Source organism: Lepus europaeus, chromosome 2 (genome assembly GCF_033115175.1).
Source record: "Lepus europaeus isolate LE1 chromosome 2, mLepTim1.pri, whole genome shotgun sequence".
Lineage (NCBI taxonomy): Eukaryota > Metazoa > Chordata > Mammalia > Lagomorpha > Leporidae > Lepus > Lepus europaeus.
Genome location: NC_084828.1, coordinates 27672579 through 27693037, shown reverse-complemented (window position 1 = coordinate 27693037; position 20459 = coordinate 27672579). Strand labels below are relative to the sequence as shown.

Here is a 20459-nt window from a genome sequence, read left to right as displayed (position 1 = left end):
TGGGAAAAGTTGGAAGCATTGACACTAAGATCTGGAATCAGGCAAGGATACCCACTCTCACCATTATTATTTAATGAAGTCCTGGAAATTTTAACCAGAGGCATTATCTGAAAAAAAAAAAAGAAATCAAGTGATAAAAATTGGGAAGGAAGAAGTCAAACTATCCCTATTTGCAGTTGACATGATTCTATATATAGAAATTTGTGCCTACATCAAGAAATTGAGAAGGCACCAAATGATTGAGGATAGAGAACCCAAATGACTCCACTAGAGACTATTAGAATTCATAGAAGTGTTTGGTGAAGTGGCAGGATATTAAAAAAAAAACGGAAAAATCAATAGCCTTTGTATACACAGTAACATTATGGCTGAGAAAGAACTTTTGATATCAGTCCCATTCACAATAGCTCTGAAAAGAATGAAATATCTCGAAGTCAATTTAACTAAAGATGTCAAATTGACTACAATACAAATTATAAAACGTTAAAAAAAGAAATAGAAGAGTAGACACTAAAAAAGGTCCATAATACCATAATACGAAAAGCAATTTTCAATGTGATACCAATCAAAATATCAAAGACATTCTTCTGAGGTATAGAGAAAATGATGCTGAAATTCATATGGAAGCGCAAGAGACTCCAAATTGCTAAAGCAATTTATACAACAAAGCAAAGCCAGAGGCATCACAGTACCAGATTTTATTGCATACTACAGGACAGTTATAATCAAAACATCCTGGTACTGGCACAAAAATAGATGAATAGGCCAATGGAATGCAATAGAAACCCCAAAAATCAATCCAGGCATCTACAACCAATTTATCTTTGAAAAAGGTGTTAGAAATCAATCCCTAGAGCAAGTACACTCTTGTCAACAAATGATGCCGGGAAAACTGGATCTCCACATGCAGAAGTATAAGGCAAGTCTCCTACCTTACCTGTTACAAAAAATCCTCTAAAAATGTATCAAAGACCTAAATCTATGGCCAAATATCCTCAAGTTATTAGAAAGCATTGGAGAAACTGTGGGGCATGAGTGCGGCCAGGCCAGGCCAGGCCCGGCCCAGGGGCTCCGCATGCGCAGCTGCTCCAGGGTGCCCCCGCCCGAGCTGCGCGGAATGAAGCCACGCGGAGCCAAGTAAGATGGCGCCCAGAGGAAGTAAGATGGGCGGAATCCAAAGTTGTTTACCACTAAAACTAACTGGCTGCGCAACATCAGGGGAGGTAACAAAACTAGTAGCAAGTGTATAGACATAGGGCTAGTCCTATAGAAATCCCCCCATAAGGTGATTTTTTAAGTGATTGGTTGGTCCTTAGCCCTGCCCCAATGACTCTGCAGTTTTGTGTTATAAAAGGTACTATTATGGAGAAGGTGACTGAGTCCTTGCTAGACTTGGCTCCCCGCTGCGTCTGATTGTCTCCGGGACAGGGAGGCTGGGGAACGGGCGAGCGGTCGCACTTACCTTTCCTCGGACCCAGTCCATCCTTGTACGGGTGGACTAAGACCCAACAAGAAACCCTGCAAAACATTGGGATAGAAAAGGAGTTCTTGTAAAAGACCCTAGAAACACAGGCAATCAAAGCTAAAATTGACAAATGGGACTACATCAAACTGAGAAGCTTCTGTACTGCAAAAGAAACACACAACAAAGTGAACTGGAAAGTGACAGAATGGGGAAAGTATTTGCAAATTATGCAACTGATAAAGGATTAATGAACAGAATATATAAAGAGCTTAGTAACTCAACAACAACAAAACAAACATCTCTGTCAAGAAATGGGCAAAGGATTTAAACAGGCATTTTTCACAGATGAAATTGAAATGGCCAACAGACAGGGAGGGGGCTTGCTGCTTGAGTCTAGGAGAAGATAGTTTTTAAAAAGTGGAAAAAGTGCAGTCTCAGAGGAGAGGAACCCAGTGGAACTACATGGGGGGGGGGGCGGGGCGCGAAGACATGCACAGCTTAGGACCCACCAGCCGAGAGCCTCCACACCAGCGTAGAAGATTAAGGTGAGACCAGACTACAGTAGCCCAAGCAAAAAAAGCTGCAGGAAGAGCCTACAAGGAATCCAGCTTGAAGTCCTGTCGGGGATTGTGTACCCATCAACTATAGGAGAAAAAAACAAAGGGACAGCATGTTTTCTCTCCCCCTGATCATCCTGCAAAGGTGCCTTGTAACAAGCTGACAAAGAGCAGGTGCCATTTGGACATACATAATAGCTGTGCCAGCTCATGTCTGTGCCCAGCAAGGAGCCAACCAGAGACTCCTGAGTTTGGGGGGACAACAGACTGGGGGCTGGCTGCTGGTGCCTGTGAGAGACTTGTGTGCCAGGACTGTGAAAAACTTGAGGCTATGTGGGAGGACTCAGGGTGTGACTGGGGCATTGGGCAGTCACTATGGGAGGCTTCACATGATCAGGGCTCTCTGTGTACCTGGAGAGACATTGTTGGGGAATCTGAGCTTATATTGAGGACTGCACAGATCCTTTGTGTGGTCCTTGTGGTAGAGTGGATGAAAAATATACTCACTGGAGCTAGCAGCCAGGACTGGTCTCCTTCAAGGAGAGGAGTTCAGCTGCGTCCATGCAAACAGGCAAGGGGAAACCTCCCCTCAGATTAAAAAAAAAGAGAGAGATTTACCACGCCAAACCTAGGTGTGTCACCTCAGAGATGCCCTTCACCCTGGAGCACTTAATCGAGTTCGCTGGCCATTCCCACCACATGCCTCGCCTATATTTATTCCCTGAAATCGATACTCCACTAATCCAATCGTGCATAGTCCAAAGGAAGTACAGGATTGTACACTTAAAATTACATAACATTTGTTAAAGGAACTTAAGAAGACATAAAAAGGGAAAGCCATCCTATAATCATCATGTGAAATACTTAATACTGTTAACATGTCAATGATCCTGAAATTGATCTACCAACTCAAGGAGTCCCTGTCAAAAATTCTTGCTGCCTTTTAACAAAATTGACAAGTTGATCCTAAATTTCACATGGAAATGCAAGTGACCCAGAATAGAAAATTAGTAATCTTGAAATATAACAAAGTTGGAGAATACACAATTCTCTTTCAAATATTACTACAAACCCATATCAATCAAGACACAGTCATATTTACAGAAGAATAGACATAAACATAAAGATCAATGAAACAGAATTAAAAATCAAGAAATAAACCAATACACTAGAGTCTATTGATTTCACAAGAGTTCCCAGACAATTCAGTGAACAAATAATATTCTTTTCAGTTGATAATACTTAAACACCTCAGCATTCAATTTCAAAATAATGAAATGTGGCCCTTCTGTCACAGTATAAAAATTCATTTCAAAATTGAAACTGACCTTAACAGAATTAATATTACTAATCTTAGTTGATTTCATCAATGTATTATCCTTCTGCCCTATACACCACATAATGGAAAAATTATTTGCAGAACATGTGTATGAAAAAAAAAAATTGTACCCAGAATATACAAATGATGGTTACAAGTCAGCAATGAAAGGAAAATTGGCCAATTAAAAATATTTTAAGGTACTGTGAATAGTCTTTTCTTCAAAAAATCTACAGAAATAGCCAATAAGCAAATGAACAGATTTGCAACATCACTGCCTAACATTTTGATGGTGATTTTGATTTCATGTTCTGAGATCTTGGTGTCTAGTTTCTTTTCTTGTAATAAGTTTATTTGATTTTGCTAATGGGAGAATGATATTCTCAAAATTAAAAGCATTCTGATTCTATTTAATGGAGGAGATTGAAGAGAATTTCAACTTGATCTTAAATAAGTGGTAGAACCCACCTGTGAAGGCTTCTCAGCCTAATTATTACTTTTTGGAAGGTTGTTAATTATAAATTAAGTTTCTTAAATAAATACAGATACATCCAGATCAATGTATCTTCTTTGTTTTAGTATTTTTAATCTCCCAATAAATTTGTTCATAGCACTTTAGTTAATAAATCCGTGCTGTTCTGAGTATAGAATTTTTTAATAATATTCCTTTAATAACTATCTTATTCTATACATACTCAAAAAAGTTGACCTCTTTTCCATTTCCATTATTACTAATTGTGTAGTCTTTCTCTTCTATTAGTCTGGCTAGGGGTTTATTATTTTTATTTGTTTATATTGCTCTGTTTTCATTGTCAAGAGACTCTGCATTAGTTTTTATTGTCCTTTTCCATTAACTTTAGAATTAAAATGATATACTTTCTCAAGTTTCTTTAGGTGAAATCTGAAGTTTCAACATTTAAATCCTTTTACTTATAATCTTTCTTTTTCTTTACTTTATAATGTGTTTCATAAAGATATGAAGGAGTTTGGGGGCAAATGTTTAGCCTGGTAGTTAAGACACTAATTAAGATATCTGTGTCTCATATCAGAGCTCCTGGGTTTGATTCCTGGATTAGGCTCAAGGTTCTAGCTTTCTGCTAATGCAGATGGTGGCAGGCAGCAATGTTTGCTAATGAAATCGGGTTCCTGTCACCCATAGGGAAACCTGAATTGTCAGCTTGGCTTCCAGCTTCAGTCAGACCTTGGGCATTTAGGAATTGAAGCAGTGGACAATCTCTCTCTCTCTCTCATTCTCTCTCTCTCTCACTCCCTCCCTCTTTTCATTTCCTTTTCCTCTTTTTGTTTGTCTCACTCTCTCTTTCTCTCCAGTAAATATTTTTTTAAATGAAAAATTATACATATTGTTACTTTGACAAGGTCTGTTTCTAAATTATTTTAGACTATTCATTTAAAATTATTATTGATAAAGTTAGATCAATTTCTGTCAAGTTTGTAACATATACTGTTATAGTGTTTCCTTTTCAATTTCCCTCTTTATTTTATGTCCCCTCTAGTTTTAATGAAACATTTTTATTGTTCTATTTTCTGTTCACATTTGGTATATTAAGCACATCTCTTTAAAACAAATAATAGTTGTCTTAGAGTTTTCTCTCTCTCTCTTTCTCTCTTTCTCTCTCTCTCTCTCTCTCTCTCTATATATATATATATATATATATATATATATATATATTTTACTTGAAAGTCAGAATTAGAGAGAGAGAGAGAGAGAGAGAGGGAGAGAAAGAGGTCTTCCATCCACTGGTCAACACTCCAGATGGCCACAATGGCTGAAGCGCCACCATTCTGAAGGCAGGGGCTTCTTCCAAGTCTCCCATGTGGGTGCAGGGGCCCAAGGACTTGGGCCATTTTCTACTGCTTTCCCAGCCCATAACAGAGAGCCAGAATGGAAGTGGAGCAGCCTGGCCTCGAACGGATGCCCAGCAGACCCCAACAATATATATTTTTAAAAAATGTAAGTCCACCTTCAAATGACACTACACTGATTTCACATGTGGTGAGGGTAGCTTGTGACAAAAAATTCCCAATTCTTTCATTTCATTCATTCATTTCATTATCACTGTAATTATCTATCTATCTATCTATTTTTCATAGCCGCCTAATACATTGCTAGTTCTAACACTGTACTTAAAATAGTTATCTTGTATATCAGTTAATCATTAGGAAAATAAAGTATTAAATATTATTTGCAGGGGCCAGCACTATGGCGCAGCGGGTTAATTCCCTGGCCTGAAGCACTGGCATCCCATATGGGCTCCTTAATCGTACCATTAACTTATGACTTTGGCGATTAAAATTCTGGTTGAATTTGGGAGCCAAATTCTTCTCAAACCAGAGAAGCATGGAGTGTATATCATTCTCACACTAATTCACACCTAGCCGACAGTATTTTTATGTAATTTTCAAATAAGTGATCCTGTCAGGTTATTTCTTGTGGGCTCTTCTCTTGGTGAGCAGATCTCTGTCTCTCCAGATTTCAGTGTAATATTTGCCCACAACCTCAGCTCTCTGGTAGGTCTAACATTGTCAGTTCGTATGATCATTTTTTTGTTATAAGAATAAGAGTGATGACTTCCATGCTCTTTAGATATTAGAGCTGAAATTGCAAGTCCATTAACAGACATTGATTAAGTGTCAGCTTTATTCTTGGGATTTGCTTGTGTGTAAGAACACTTAATCACTGAGTGTAGCATTTCCATTTCTGCTATTTATTTGACGTTACATAATTTTTTAGCATTTTCAAAATCTTTATATTAAATTTTCTTTTTTTTTTTTTTGACAGGCAGAGTGGACAGTGAGAGAGAGACAGAGAGAAAGGTCTTCCTTTTTGCCGTTGGTTCATCCTCCAATGGCTGCCATGGTAGCGCGCTGCGGCCGGCGCACCGCGCTGATCCAAAGGCAGGAGCCAGGTGCTTCTCCTGGTCTCCCATGGGGTGCAGGGCCCAAGGACTTGGGCATCCTCCACTGCACTCCCTGGCCACAGCAGAGGGCTGGCCTGGAAGAGGGGCAACCGGGACAGGATCGGTGCCCCGACCGGGACTAGAACCCCGTGTGCCGGTGCCGCAAGGCGGAGGATTAGCCTAGTGAGCCGCGGCGCCGGCCATATTAAATTTTCTTGATACCCAACTCCATCTTGCCAAGTGAGAGTCAACTCAGCTTATACTTGTCAGGAGGATTCCATTGCCACATCCAGCCATGTGTGCTTCTGTCCCTCCTTGTCAGCTGGGCAAGTACCTTCTTCTATTTTCTGACACTGCATTAACCAGTCCCACTTCATGAGCTTAACTGAGTTCTCAGCTCCTGCCATAGGGCCTAGCATATAGTGATATGCTTGATATTCCACAGGAATAAAATGAATAATCACTGTCCAGCATTTATAATGAGGTATTTGAAATAATGTGACTATGTAAACATGTGTGTTTTCCAAAATATTTTGAGAATTTACATGATGTGGGGAATTGTATTTTTACTTCAAAAATAGGCCATTTAAAAGCTTGCTATTGCTCTGATACCAAAAAGTTCAGTGTTTACATTGTGCGTTTGAACTATAAAACTGAATAAGGTAAAAACATCTTAATCCATTCTCCCAATCTTTAATTCACTCACTTTAGAGACAGGAAAGCGAGCCCCAAAGAAGCAAAGTAGGAAGCACAGATTGCACACTCCTCCTATTTACAGATCGGTGCTCTTTCATTATATCACTCTGCCTCTGTCATCCTAGAATAATTAGCTAGTAGTAGACAGATAAATGGATACTATAGATTGCTACAGTTCCCAGTCAAGGCAGACTCAACCAATAATGTCACCAGCAGTATCCCCCACAGACATATTTATTACAACGATTTCCTGTTTTGTTCTGCATCAGCAGGTCCATCTGGCAGTAACGGATGGACCAGGTGTTCTGGGGAAAAGTTGGCACACACTGACTAGAATATTGTGATACTAGCTGGAGGGAGAAATTGAAAAAAAAATGAGAGGAAATTAAATTATTTTCAGTGTGTATATATGATGTTACAAGGCATTTTTAGGTGGTAACAATTATGGAGCATCTTTTTCGCTTGATTTGTAGATTTCTTTGGCATTGTATTTTAAAAATTTGAATGAAATATAAATATCCAAGGAAAGTACATTGTTTTACTCATTAGTGTTGTGAATAAACAGAAGTTTAGGTAAATATCCATGAAGATTTGCAATAAAATGGAAAAAAGGCACTGCTCATCAAAATCATATTATTCCAAAGAAAACAATAATAAAATCCCTCCTGTTATTAGTTTTGATTAGTGGATACCTGACTCAGGTTTTTTCAATCAGATGCTTAGTCTCTAGTTCACAAATGACCTTTCCTTACTAAATTGAATTTTGTGAGCTGAATTAGTTAATCCTTACCCCAAAGTGAACAATTTTCTGTGTATTTTAGCTTATTAAAAAAATGAAGGCATTAAAATAGCAGATCCCATTCTAATAGTGCAGAACTTTGATTGAATAATAAAAGTAGTACAAATCCACAGTGGCTTCAAACAGCTCCTAAGAAGCTTTCACATGCAAAGAGATGTTGCATCATTCATTAATGAGAATGCTCTATTGCTGATACCAGAGATATGCAAAGCAGTTGACTATCATTGTGTAAGAACTAACGGTATGGAAGAACTTTTATCAATGCTGGATGTGCAGATGCTATATTACAGAATACAGAATAATAAAACATTCCAGGGCCAGCGCCATGGCTCACTTGGTTAATCCTCAGCCTGCGGCACTGGCATCCCATTTGGAAGCTGGTCCTAGTCCCGGTTGCTCCTCTTCCAGTCCAGCTCTCTGCTGTGGCCCGGGAGGGCAGCGGAGGATGGCCCGAGTTCTTGGGCCCCTGCACCTGCATGGGAGACTAGGAAGAAGCATCTGGCTCATGGCTACATTTTTTGTTTTTTAATTTTTTTTTTGACAGGCAGAGTGGACAGTGAGAGAGAGAGACACAGAGAGAAAGGTCTTCCTTTTGCCGTTGGTTCACCTTCCAATGGTCGCCACGGCCGGCGCACCATGCTGATCCGAAGCCAGGAGCCAGGTGCTTGTCCTAGTCTCCCATGCGGGTGCAGGGCCCAAGCACTTGGGCCATCCTCCACTGCACTTCTGGACCATAACAGAGAGCTGGCCTGGAAGAGGGGAAACCAGGACAGAATCCAGTGCTCCGACTGGGACTAGAACCCGGTGCTGGCACCAGAGGTGGAGGATTAGACTATTGAGCCGCGGCGCCGGCCAAGCTCCTGGATTCAGATTGGTGCAGCACCAGCTGTGGCGGCCATTTGGGGAGTGAACCAACAGAAGGAAGACCTTTCTCTGTGTGTCTCTCTCTCACTGTCTTTATCTCTACTTGTCAAATAAATAAAAATAAATAAATAAATAAATAATAAAACATTCCTATGCTTTTTAAAAAACATTTTTGTATTTAGTTTTATATCGTATTTAATCATTTGTATTTAATCTGTATTTGTATTAATTTGTATTTTATTCAATTTATTTGAAAGACAGAGACAATAAAGAGACAGGGAGACAGAGATCAGTCATCTGTTCACTCACTCTCCAAAATCCCACAAAATAATTGTGAAGTTATAGTCTTGCAGGTGGGTGGAAGTGACCCAATCACTTGAATCATCAGTGTTGCTTCAGAGGGTGCTATCTACATTTGTAGAAAGCTGGAATAGGAAAGAAAGCCAGGGTTTGAATTCAGGCACTATGATATGATATGTGAGAATCCAAAGATGCATGCTAATAATTACTATTCCAAACATTCCAAACACCCACTCCTCTGTGTTCTTTTAAGCCAGAAAGAATTGATAATTTTTTTATAATTTGCTTAATTTTTTAAAAAGATTTTATTTATTTATTTTAGAGGTAGAGTTACAGATAGTGAGAGGTAGAGACAGAGAGAAAGGTCTTCCCTCTGTGTGTTCACTCCTCAAATGGCCACAATGGCCAGAGCTGTGTCAATCCGAAGCCAGGAGCCAGGTGCCTCCTCTCGGTCTCCCATGCTGTTGCAGGGACCCAAGGACTTGGGCCATCTTCCACTGCTTTCCCAGGCCATAGCAGAGAGATGGATCGTAAGAGGAGCAGCCGGGACTAGAACCAGCACCCATAGGGGATGCCAGTGCCACAGGCAGAGGATTAACCACGGAGCAGGCCCCTAATTTGCTTAATTTTTATATAACATTTTATACTTCTATTTTATTTAACACTTTCTCTACAGCTCTCTACATTTTGTTTAGCCAGTTTCACCTTAAGGCTTTATTATATAATTTTACAAAAAAAAAGAAAATTCTAATGTAAAATAAAAATTGATAATTCTATTACTTAGCAATAACATGTAAATAACTCATATATAACATATATATATATATCATTTTCTGTAGATTTTATTATTTTTTTACTTCTCTAACAAATTGTTTGCCATAGCATTTCACTTCTTTGTACAGATTTAAAAAAATAATAACTTTTAAAAATAAGCACATAAATTAAAGAGCACTCACATTATAGTTAAGTATACTGAAATGTAAAAGAATTTAAAGACTGGAAAAAATTTTAAGACCTTTTCACTTGTATTTCTTAAACATCTTTTCTGTTCACTTGGTAATTTTGTTTACTTTAATCATAGCATCATAGCACTGCATTTTTTTTTTTAAAGTTGGAACACTGATATTCTGATCAAAGGGGTAAGTTTGTCTTTTCTTAAAAGTTCTATTGATTTATTTATTTGAAAGGTAAATTTACAGAAAGAGAGTGAGAGAGAGAGGAAGAGGTCTTCCATGCACTGATCCACTCCCCAAATTGCCAAGACAGCCAGAGCTGAGCTGATGTGAGGCCAGCAGCCAGGAGCTTCTTTTGTGTCTCCCATGTGGATGAAGGAGCCTAGGAAATTGGGCCATCTTCCACTGCTTTCCCAGGCTCATTACCAGGAAGCTGGATAGGAAGTAGAGCAGCCAGGGCTGGAACTGGTGCCCATAAGGGATGCAGGTAGTGCAAGCTGCAGCTTAAACAGCTGTGCTAGCCCCGTCTTATTTCTTTTATACCGAGAAGTTAATTATTTCTAACAACCAGGTTTGGTGTACATTATATGAATCTGTTTTGATTTTTCTTGGTATATGGTGCATCATGAAATTTTTTTTCTAATATATCTGATATATCTGAGATATATATTTTTCTGTGAATTTGATTTCTATTTGAAATAACTTTTTCTGATATACTTGTTTTTTATCTTATTTAAGATAAACAAATTTCATGCATTCCATATAAATATATATTTAGGAACATAGTGATAATTCCCACCTGACCATTCCTGTTGCCCACACTCCTACCCTTCCAGCTCTTTCCTCACTTATCCCCTCTCTTAATTTTTACAATTGTCTACTTTCAGTTGACTTTATATTCATAATAATAATCTGAAACTAAGTAAAGTGTTCAATAAATAGTAAGAAGAAAAAAAAAATCCCTGTTCCTTCAATAGTAGAGACGAATACTGTAAACAATCATTGAATCTCAAAATGTCCATTTCACTCCTATACACTACATTTTTGATACTCTAGTAGTTGTATAACATTGCATCATTTTTATTTTTATGTTAATAACATTCTGTATATTGATTTAATGCCTTTGACTTTTCTTCTACGTTTACTATGATTTATTAAGTCTTTTTTCATGGTAATAATTTGATTTTCAACACTATTAGTTCTTCCAGTTACTTTTCTTTTTTTTAAAAATTTATTTGACAGAATTATATAGTGAGAGAGACAGAGAGAAAGGTCATCCCTCCATTGGTTCACCCCACAAATGGCCACTACAGCCTGAGCTACACCCATCCAAAGCCAGGAGCCAGGTGCTTCCTCCCAGTCTCCCATGCGGGTGCAGGGGCCCAAGCACTTGGGCCATCCTCCACTGCCTTCCTGGGCCACAGCAGAGAGCTGGACTGGAAGAGGGGCAACCAGGACTAGAAACTGGTGTCCACAGGGGTTGCCAGTGCTGCAGGCGGAGGATTAGCTAAGTGAGCCATGGTGCCGGCCCCATGTTCTTCCAGTTTCTAATATATTCAATAAGTCTAGTCATTTTCCAAATTATTCAATTAATTTATTATTGCTAATGTTTCAGTTTCTTCTATTATCTATCTCTACATAAAGTCTCAAACTTTAGGTACACATTTTGAACTCTCATTTTACTTTAAAGATTTATTTATCTGAAAGGCAGAGGGACAGAAAGAGGGAGAGACATAATGGTCTTCCATCTGCTAGCTCACTTCTCAAATGATTCACAACAACCAGAGCTGAGCTAATCTGAAGTCAGGAGTCAGGAGTTTCTTCCAGATCTCCCACATATGTGCAGGGGCCCAAACACTTGGGCCAGCTTCCACTGCTTTCCCAGGCTACAAGCAGAGAGCTGGATCAGAAGAAGAGCACCTGGATCCAGCCCACACCCATAGGGAATGCCAATGCTGCAGGCGGAGGCTTAAACCAATACACCACATCACCAGCCCCCAAACTCTCATTTATGGAAGTAATTTTATCATTAATTTCTTCAGTAGTTCAACACTTTTAAGTAGGTTTTATCTGATGCTGTTTATTTGGTAATTATCGCTGTTCATTTGTAATAATGCATTTACTTATATTTAGTGAGATTCTTTCCTCATAATCAACAAAAGGGTAGATAACATTCCATGGCCTTTTGTTCTAACATAGAGCAAGTGAATTCTCTAACACACATACTAACTGAACTGATATTTCCAATAGCTCAAAAGGGTGGGGTCGGGATAAGATAAGTTTTGTAAGCATTATAAGGGACTTAATTCCATACTCTGAGATTGTCTTAAGTGTCCTCTTCAAAGGCCTCTTTGGCCTGCTGGGCTTCTTCCATGCTCCCACTACCAAGAGGCATCACTCATTGTCATTCACACCCTAGAAAAAGAATAATAATTTAAATGACCAATGCACATAGTTAGGACACTTTCAAAACTGGAAGGTCGATTATATCATATGACAGCCGAATCAAAAGATCGATAAAAACAAGCAAACTATTATCACAGATTTTGTTCATTAAAAGAAAATAAATAAGAAAAGTTTAAACTGACTGAAATTAATTTATGCTAAATATAACTTCAGGGACGACTATTATAATTTTATAAGGATCTCCTATGTCCAATAAGAGAAAGATTAACAGCGTTAATAGAGTACTGAGCCATACATATAAACATACTCTTTGTAGAATATTCAACACTGATGGTTAATATGCATATGAAGAGATGCTTCAACTCATAGATACTGAGAGCTGTTGAAATCACGGATATGATAACATTTGATAGTAACTGAATTAGCAAACAATAAGTCTGAAATGCCAAGTATTACAGAAGGTATAGATTGATGGTATCTCACAATGCTTTTGGATAATGCAATTGATATTATCATTCAAGGCTAATGATACACTTATTCTGTGTGACAGAGACACAGTTTGGAATGTTTTGACAGCAGTAGGTAGGCAGGCAGGGACTACATAGGTCAGTCCTCAGAGCAGTAGCTAGAGTCATGCAACTGTTCATGCCACTTCAATAAGATCAAAGGTGAGTGCATTCATTTTCTTGGGCTGACATAAAACAACAGACCAGGTTACTTAAAAACAAGAAATTTATTTTGTCACTCTTCAAGAGGCAGGTAGTTGAAGATGAAGCTATCTGCACATCGGCTTTCTCTTGAGACCTATCTCCTTGCTTTATTGTTGGCTGCTTTCTTAGGGTGTCTTGAGGTGTCCTTTTCTCTGTGTGTGCCCTCCTTTGAGTGGGTTGCTTCCTTTGTATGTAAAAATCTCAGTCTTATGAGATTAATGCCTCATCAACTCATCCTAATTGCATCCTTTGATCTTAACTACTTCCTTAAAGATTTATCAGATATGATCAAGTTCTGAGGTACTGTTGGAATATAACTTCAACATATGAATCATAGAGGGACATAATTCAATACATCCTGGTGATATATCATTTCTGGGCCAAGATTTCCAAGAGATAGATGTGCCACATTATTTTTTTCTTTTTGCTTCTAATAATCATATATATGAAACTATGTGGCACAAGAAGAACCATGATTGCAGAATTACTGGACGAAGGTCAGCTCCACCTGCCTTGGGTTGCCAAATAAGCAGGAAATAAAGGCTTACTGAAGCTGAATAATTTACATATTTTGGTCTATTTGCTAAGAACACTTCTTCCACTGTGATTACTATAATCCAAACCCCTTAAAATCACTTCTACAAAAAAGCAACTTTTGCACTTAAACAGCTGGTATAAAGAAGGTTCATAGTAATATTACAAACAGAAAAACAGTGGAAGTAGTCTAAATGCTCATCAACTTGAGAAGAAATTGTAGCTTTTGGAAACAACAGAATATTGCCCAGTTTTAAAACATACCAAATATACAAACGTCTATAGTAATAAATTTTATAACTGGGAAGTTCAGGGTAAATTTACTTTCCTACAGTTTTAATAAGGATGAATAAGTAAAATTATATATATATATATATAGATTTATTTATTTATTTGAAAGGCAGAATTATGGATAATCAGAGGCAGGGGCAGAGGCAGAGAGAGAGAAGTCTTCCATCCACTGGTTCACTCCCAAAGTGGCCGCATCGGCCCAGAGTTAGGCCATTCCAAAACCAGTAGCCAGGAGCTTCCTCCAGGTCTCCCACATGGGTGCAGGGGCCCAAGGACTCAAGGCCATCTTCTATTGCTTTCTCAGGCCAATGCAGAGAGTTGGACTGGACGTGGAGCAGCCGGGACTCAAACAGGCACCCATATGGGATGCCAGCACTTCAAGCTGCGACTTTATCTGGCACACCATAGCGCCAGCCCCAAAATAATATACTTTAATTATGCACATTTCTGTGATAAAATAATAAAAATAATACCGTCCCTTACCTCAAATCCCAAGCTCTAGTAAACACTATAGTACTCTCAACTTCCATGGAGCAGCCAGGACTTGAACTGGTGTCCATATGGGATGCTAGCACCACAGATGGCACCTTTATTTGCTACACAGCAACGCTGGCACCTAAAAGCACATATTTTTCTGGAAGTTGTTTTGACTTAGTTGACCTGACACTTGGGGCGTCTGCATCCTGTATCAGACTGCATGGGATGGTGTTCTACCTCTGCATCCTATCCAACTTTTTGCCAATGTGCCTAGGAGGTAGCAGACGATGATCTGGCCACATGAGTTTCTGCTGTCCACATGGGACATCCTGATGGAGGACTTGGCTTCTGGCTTTGTTTTTGTTCATCCCCAGCTGTTTCAGGCATTTGGGATGTGAACCAGCAGATGGAAGTGTGCTTTCTCACTCTCGCTTTCTCTCTCTGTCCCTTTCTAACCATTTTCTCTCTGCCTCCCTATTTATAAATAAATAAATAGAACTTTAAAATAATTTATTTTTGTCACATATTGTGTAGTGCCTACAGTCTACCAAAATTACTCAATACTGATATTTCTTGAATTTTCCATTTTTTCTATAGTTTTATCTCCTGTTTTTCCTTTATACTTTTTTTATCTTACCCTCAATATTTCATTTCCCTTTCCCTCAAATGTTAAAGGGATTAATGAGGAGAAAATCACACATTTGGGGAAATTGTTACTGTTTTATTATTAAAGGCAAATATCATAGAAATTATTCAATAAAACATGCATTTGATTATGGAATGGGGTATGTTTCACACAAATTTGAACTTTAAATTATTTATCTGTAAGACAAGGCCAATGATATTGAATTAAGGTTATTAAAATATTATTAAAATTAAGGATATTAAAATATTTTCCTATATTAAAATATAGGAAAAATAAAACTAAATCCCCAGGAATATATTCAATTTCTCAAGATGTTATTGATGATATTATTGAGGTTGGTATCATTGTGGAGGGTAGGAAATTGGTATGTGCTATTCAATGTAGCAGTATAATCTTTTTTCAATTTTTTTATTTATATAAGGGGAACAAATTTCATGTATTTCATATATACAGATTTAGGAGTATAGGAATGCTTCCTACCCCACCTTTCCTCCTGCCCATGCTCCTAACATCCCTACTCATTCCTTTCTTACTCTTTTAATTTTTACAAAGGCATACTCCAGTTTATTTTGTAACTATAAGCTTAATCCTCAATTAAGTAAAGAATTTAACAAATAGTAAGAAAAAATACTTTCTTGATAGCAAAAACATAAACAGTAAACAATAAAAAGGCTGAAAATAATAATAATGTCAGTTTCTATCATATTCATTACAATTTTTGTGTCCCCTAGTTACCACAAATAAGAGAAAGCATATGGTATTTGCCATTTTTGGGACTGGCTTTTTTCACTAAGCATAACTCAGCCATAAAAAAAGAATGAAATCCTATCTTTCACAACAAAGTGGATACAACTGGAAGCCATTACGCTTAGCAGTATAATTTTGAAAAAGAACATGAGGGACATTCAACATAGGGAGATTTTGATTGTTTGGTATGACTTTACCAGAAGCATGGATTGAAGAGCAAAATCTTTCTATAAAGAATCCAGAATCCTATTCCTAAAATTGTCTACGACTGAAACTATAATACCGATTCTGTGAATAACAAATACATATGATATTTCAAATATCTTACAGCCTAGACATGTAATAGGTTAGATCATCTATGTTTATATGACTGCCCTTTCTGATGTTCCTATAAAGACCAAGTTGCTTAATGATGCTTTTCTCAGAACACATTCCCATTGTTAACAAAGCATGACCGTCTCTAATCTTGTAGCAAGAGCAGAGATTCATCTGATCAACATGAAGCATTGATTGCGGAATCTCAGACACTACAGTGCACCAGAGGCTCCACTTTAGTGCACAGTATCTCATAATAGTGAAGCCTGTGTGTTGAGTTATAAGAGAAAGAAGCAGCTGGAAACACTGACAAGCTATGTTATTTCTGTTCTCTGAAAATCTTTAAGAACTGGGTTAGCCGCAGAATCCCATAAGTTCAGGAAAAAGGAAGATAAATATTTAACGAAAGACAGATCCTGACCTAAATAGCAATAAGCCATAACTCTTTCAATGAGGATTTCTTTTAAAAGTCTTAGATCTTATGTCTGCCTGAATGGAATGTACTTGAACTTTGAATTTTAGCCTCCAGCTTATTTTTACACTGTTGAAAAACATGTGTGAATTAGCTTTAATGTCATCCTAGACATGAACATGTATGTCTGAAATATTTATGGGAAGTATTTTCTTCTCTCATCTCTGAAAAGTTAAATGTGTTGTACAGAAACAAATACTCACAGTCCTTAACATTTCATGTATAGCTATTGGAAACTGAGGCCTGTCTTCAGAGAGTAAGAATTGAGATATTCTTTCCATGATAATTTTTAAATAAATTAAATCCATAGTGTAATGTTTTAGAATATATAAATTGTGAGCGCAACTCCAAATTATAATAAAAAATACTTAATGGGATTTGTAATTTATGAATCTCAGATCTTATGTCTGCCCCATACACATAAAAGCATTAATAGAAACACTGTACAGAAGAAAAGATACAGAAAGTAATATATGATAAAAATGAATGAACTTGGAAGGCAGAACAGAGACTTATTTGAGCTGTGATGAGTGGTAGTTTTCTTATTACAAAACTAATATGCACACATTTCATAAAGAAACATAAAATACAAAACATGGAAAAATACACAAAGTTCACCATTTAACAAATGGAATTAGATATTTATATGCTGGTTCCCTCTCCCTCACCTTGACTAGTAATTTCAATCCTTTTTTAAAAAATTAATTATGGGGGCAGGTGCTGTGGCATAGCAGGTAAAGCCATCACCTACAGAGCAGACATTACATATGGGTGGCAGTCCAAGACCCGGCTGCTCCACTTCCGATCCCCAGCTCCCTGTTGTGGCCTGGGAAAGCAGGAGAAGATGGCCAAGTCCTTGGGCCCCTGCACCCATGTGGGAGACTCTGGAGAAGATCCTGGCTCCTGGCTTTTGATGGGTTCAGCTGCAGCCATTGCTGTCATTTGGAGAATGAACCGGCGAATGGGAGACCTCTCTCTCTCTCTCTCTGCCTCAGCTTCTCTGCCACTCTGCCTTTCAAATAAAAAATAAATATCTTAAAAAGACAAAAATTAATAGTTAAATATTTCAAAATACAAATGCTTCAGGTAGCAAGAAAATATTATCATATCATAAAATATATCGTATCATAAATATTTTTATCATATCATAACCACACAAAGCTTAAGAAATGAAATTACTTGGATGTTTGAAGCCAGTCTTTGTTCCTTTCTCAAATCTCCTTGTTCCTCTCACACATTTCAATAATAGGTAGAATCTGGCTCATTGTTCCTATTTTTTTTGTAATATTACCACATAATAATATGAGACTGTGCTGTAATTATTCTTCTATAATTTATTTTTTATCATACTATTTTGTTTGAGATTTGTCCAAGTCAATATATGTTATTCCAGTGAAAAGTATGGAGATGGATACAGAATGGCTTTTACATGTTCATTTTGTAAATTTCGAACGTTTGAAGAAAAAGATATTGAACTACATCTGGAAAGTTCTGCACACCAGGAGACATTAGATCATATTCAGAAACAAACCAAATTTGATAAAGTAGTCATGGAGTTCTTGCATGAATGTATGGTAAATAAATTCAAGAAAACATCTCTCCGTAAACAACAGGCAAATAATCAACCAGAAATAGTCAAAATAATTGAAAAAGATGTTATGGAAGGTGTTACTGCAGATGATCACATGATGAAAGTGGAGACTGTTCACTGCAGTGCTTGCAGTGTGTATATTCCTGCTTTACATAGTACAGTTCAGCAGCACTTACAGTCTCCTGATCATATTAAAGGGAAACAGGTTTATAAGGAACAAATAAAAAGAGAGAGTGTCTTGACTGCTACTAGCATTTTAAATAATCCAATAGTGAAGGCACGATATGAACGTTTTGTTAAGGGTGAGAATCCTTTTGAAATTCAAGATCATTCTCAGGATCAACAAACAGAAGGAGACGAAGAAGATGAAGAAAAGATTGATGAACCTGTTGAGGAAGATGAAGAGGAGGAAGAAGTAGGGGGGGGGGAAGCTGAGGAAGTGGAAGAAGCAGAGGATGCAGGAGAAGATGAAACAGTAGAGGGAGAGGGGGACATAGAGGGAGTAGAAGAAGTCGGGGCAGTGGGGGAAGTCGGGGCAGTGGGGGGGGGGGCTGAGCCAGCGGGGGAAGTAGAGGGAGGGGAAGAAATAGAGGGAAGGGGAGAAGTAGAGGGAGTAGAGGAAGAAGCAAAGGAAGAGCCTGTTGATGTCCCCGTTGAGCAACCTGAAGAAAATTAAATATAAGGCATTAGATTTAAAGAGAGCTTTAAATTTCTGTACTAATATGGGAAAGGGTAAGAATTTAATAGCTTAAAATATGAGTTAATATTCATGTTGCATGCATTCCACACATTAAAATTTGTTTTATATAATTTCTAAATGTTTGACATTTGTTTAATAAAATGAAGGTAAGACTATTTTAGTTTAGTTTTTATAGCTCCAAACAGATCTGATAAATTGTTTGTATAATTTTTAAGTTTAAATTTTGTTACTTTATTGATGTTAAGGATGACAGATGTATATTGTTAGTGTATCTATTCTAATCATTTGAACTTAAAAGCTGCTTTTGGGAGTGAATATTCAAGTGTGCATTAATTTTTTGAATACTTACCCTAGAAGAGATACATTGGGCAAGTATTTTGTGCTCTGATTGTGTATTTTTTTTACTGCATTGGACATTGAATAGAAATTTGCGTTAAGATACGCTTAAAGGCTTTTGTGACCATGTTTCCCTTTATAGCAATAAAATGTTTTTTACAAAAACTTTCTCCCTGGATTAGCAATTTAAATGAAATAGTTCACCAATTAAATGAGTATTTACAAATCAAAAACAACAACAACAACAACAACAAAACAATGTATGTTATTCCTGGTTATTCATTTCAACTGTATATAACATTCTATTATATAAGCACACTATAATTTATGCATGTTATTATGAATAGTATTCTATTTTTAGTTAAAATTTTAATCAAAAGTTCTATCATATATTCTTTTGAATTAACATAGTGATAATAGTTCAACACTTAGTATTATGGACACTATAACATACGTTATGGTCCTCCCTTGTTAGATATTCAGGTTAAGGTATGCCTTCCAGTTCTCCCCAGAATTTAGAATGTTATCTAATATATAATAGGTACTTGGTGAAATTTTTTAAATTTTATTTCCAATTTTTGTTATATTGATTTTTCTATAAAATTAAGACAAAATTATAAATAAATTTTCATCTGCGTATATGAAAATTGAAAGCAAATTCTTATAGAAAAAAGAAATTATACAATCAGACCATTTTTCTCTCCTATTCTTAAATCTAGATTGGGATTGGGAGCAATTAAACCCTATTGTAACCACACTTTGGAAAAGAGAAACTGGTGCCTGACTGCTCACCCACGCTGCCCTTAAGGCAGGGAGGATGGTAAGCAATCCTTGGCTCAAATATTGGCACTGCCATTCTGAAGGTTGGACATGAAGTTAAACATCATTTTGAAATAGTTGAAAGCCCTTTGCTACTTTTACAATGTTATCAGATCTTTCATTTCAGCAGAGAAAAATAAGTGTCAAAAAATGTTGGCCTTTTCCAGCTCTCTGCTGTGGCCAGGGAGTGCAGTGGAGGATGGCCCAGGTCCTTGGGCCCTGCACCCCATGGGAGACCAGGATAAGCACCTGGCTCCTGCCATCGGATCAGCGCGGTGCGCCGGCCGCAGCGCGCTACCGCGGCGGCCATTAGAGGGTGAACCAACGGCAAAGGAAGACCTTTCTCTCTGTCTCTCCCTCTCTCTCACTGTCCACTCTGCCTGTCAAAAAAAAAAAAAAAAAGTTGGCCTTTTTTCCTAAGATTGATTTATTTATTTAAAAGGCAGAGTTACAAAGAGGCAGAAGGAGAGGAGAGAGAGAGAGAGAGAGAGAGAGGTCTTTCGTCCACTGGTTCACTCCCCAAATGGTCGCTACAGCCAGAGCTT

At 37.6% G+C, this 20459-nt stretch overlaps 1 protein-coding gene across 1 annotated transcript; it reads left to right on the top strand.

The window, feature by feature from the left end:
• The first annotated feature begins 1954 nt into the window (after nt 1-1954).
• On the top strand, nt 1955-19218 carry LOC133750616 (DBIRD complex subunit ZNF326-like). Its single transcript, XM_062180213.1, has 2 exons — nt 1955-2010; nt 17862-19218. The coding sequence occupies exons 1-2, from the start codon at nt 1955-1957 to the stop codon at nt 18733-18735; spliced, it is 930 nt and encodes a 309-aa protein (XP_062036197.1). The 3' UTR covers nt 18736-19218.
• Nucleotides 19219-20459: the final 1241 nt, after the last annotated feature.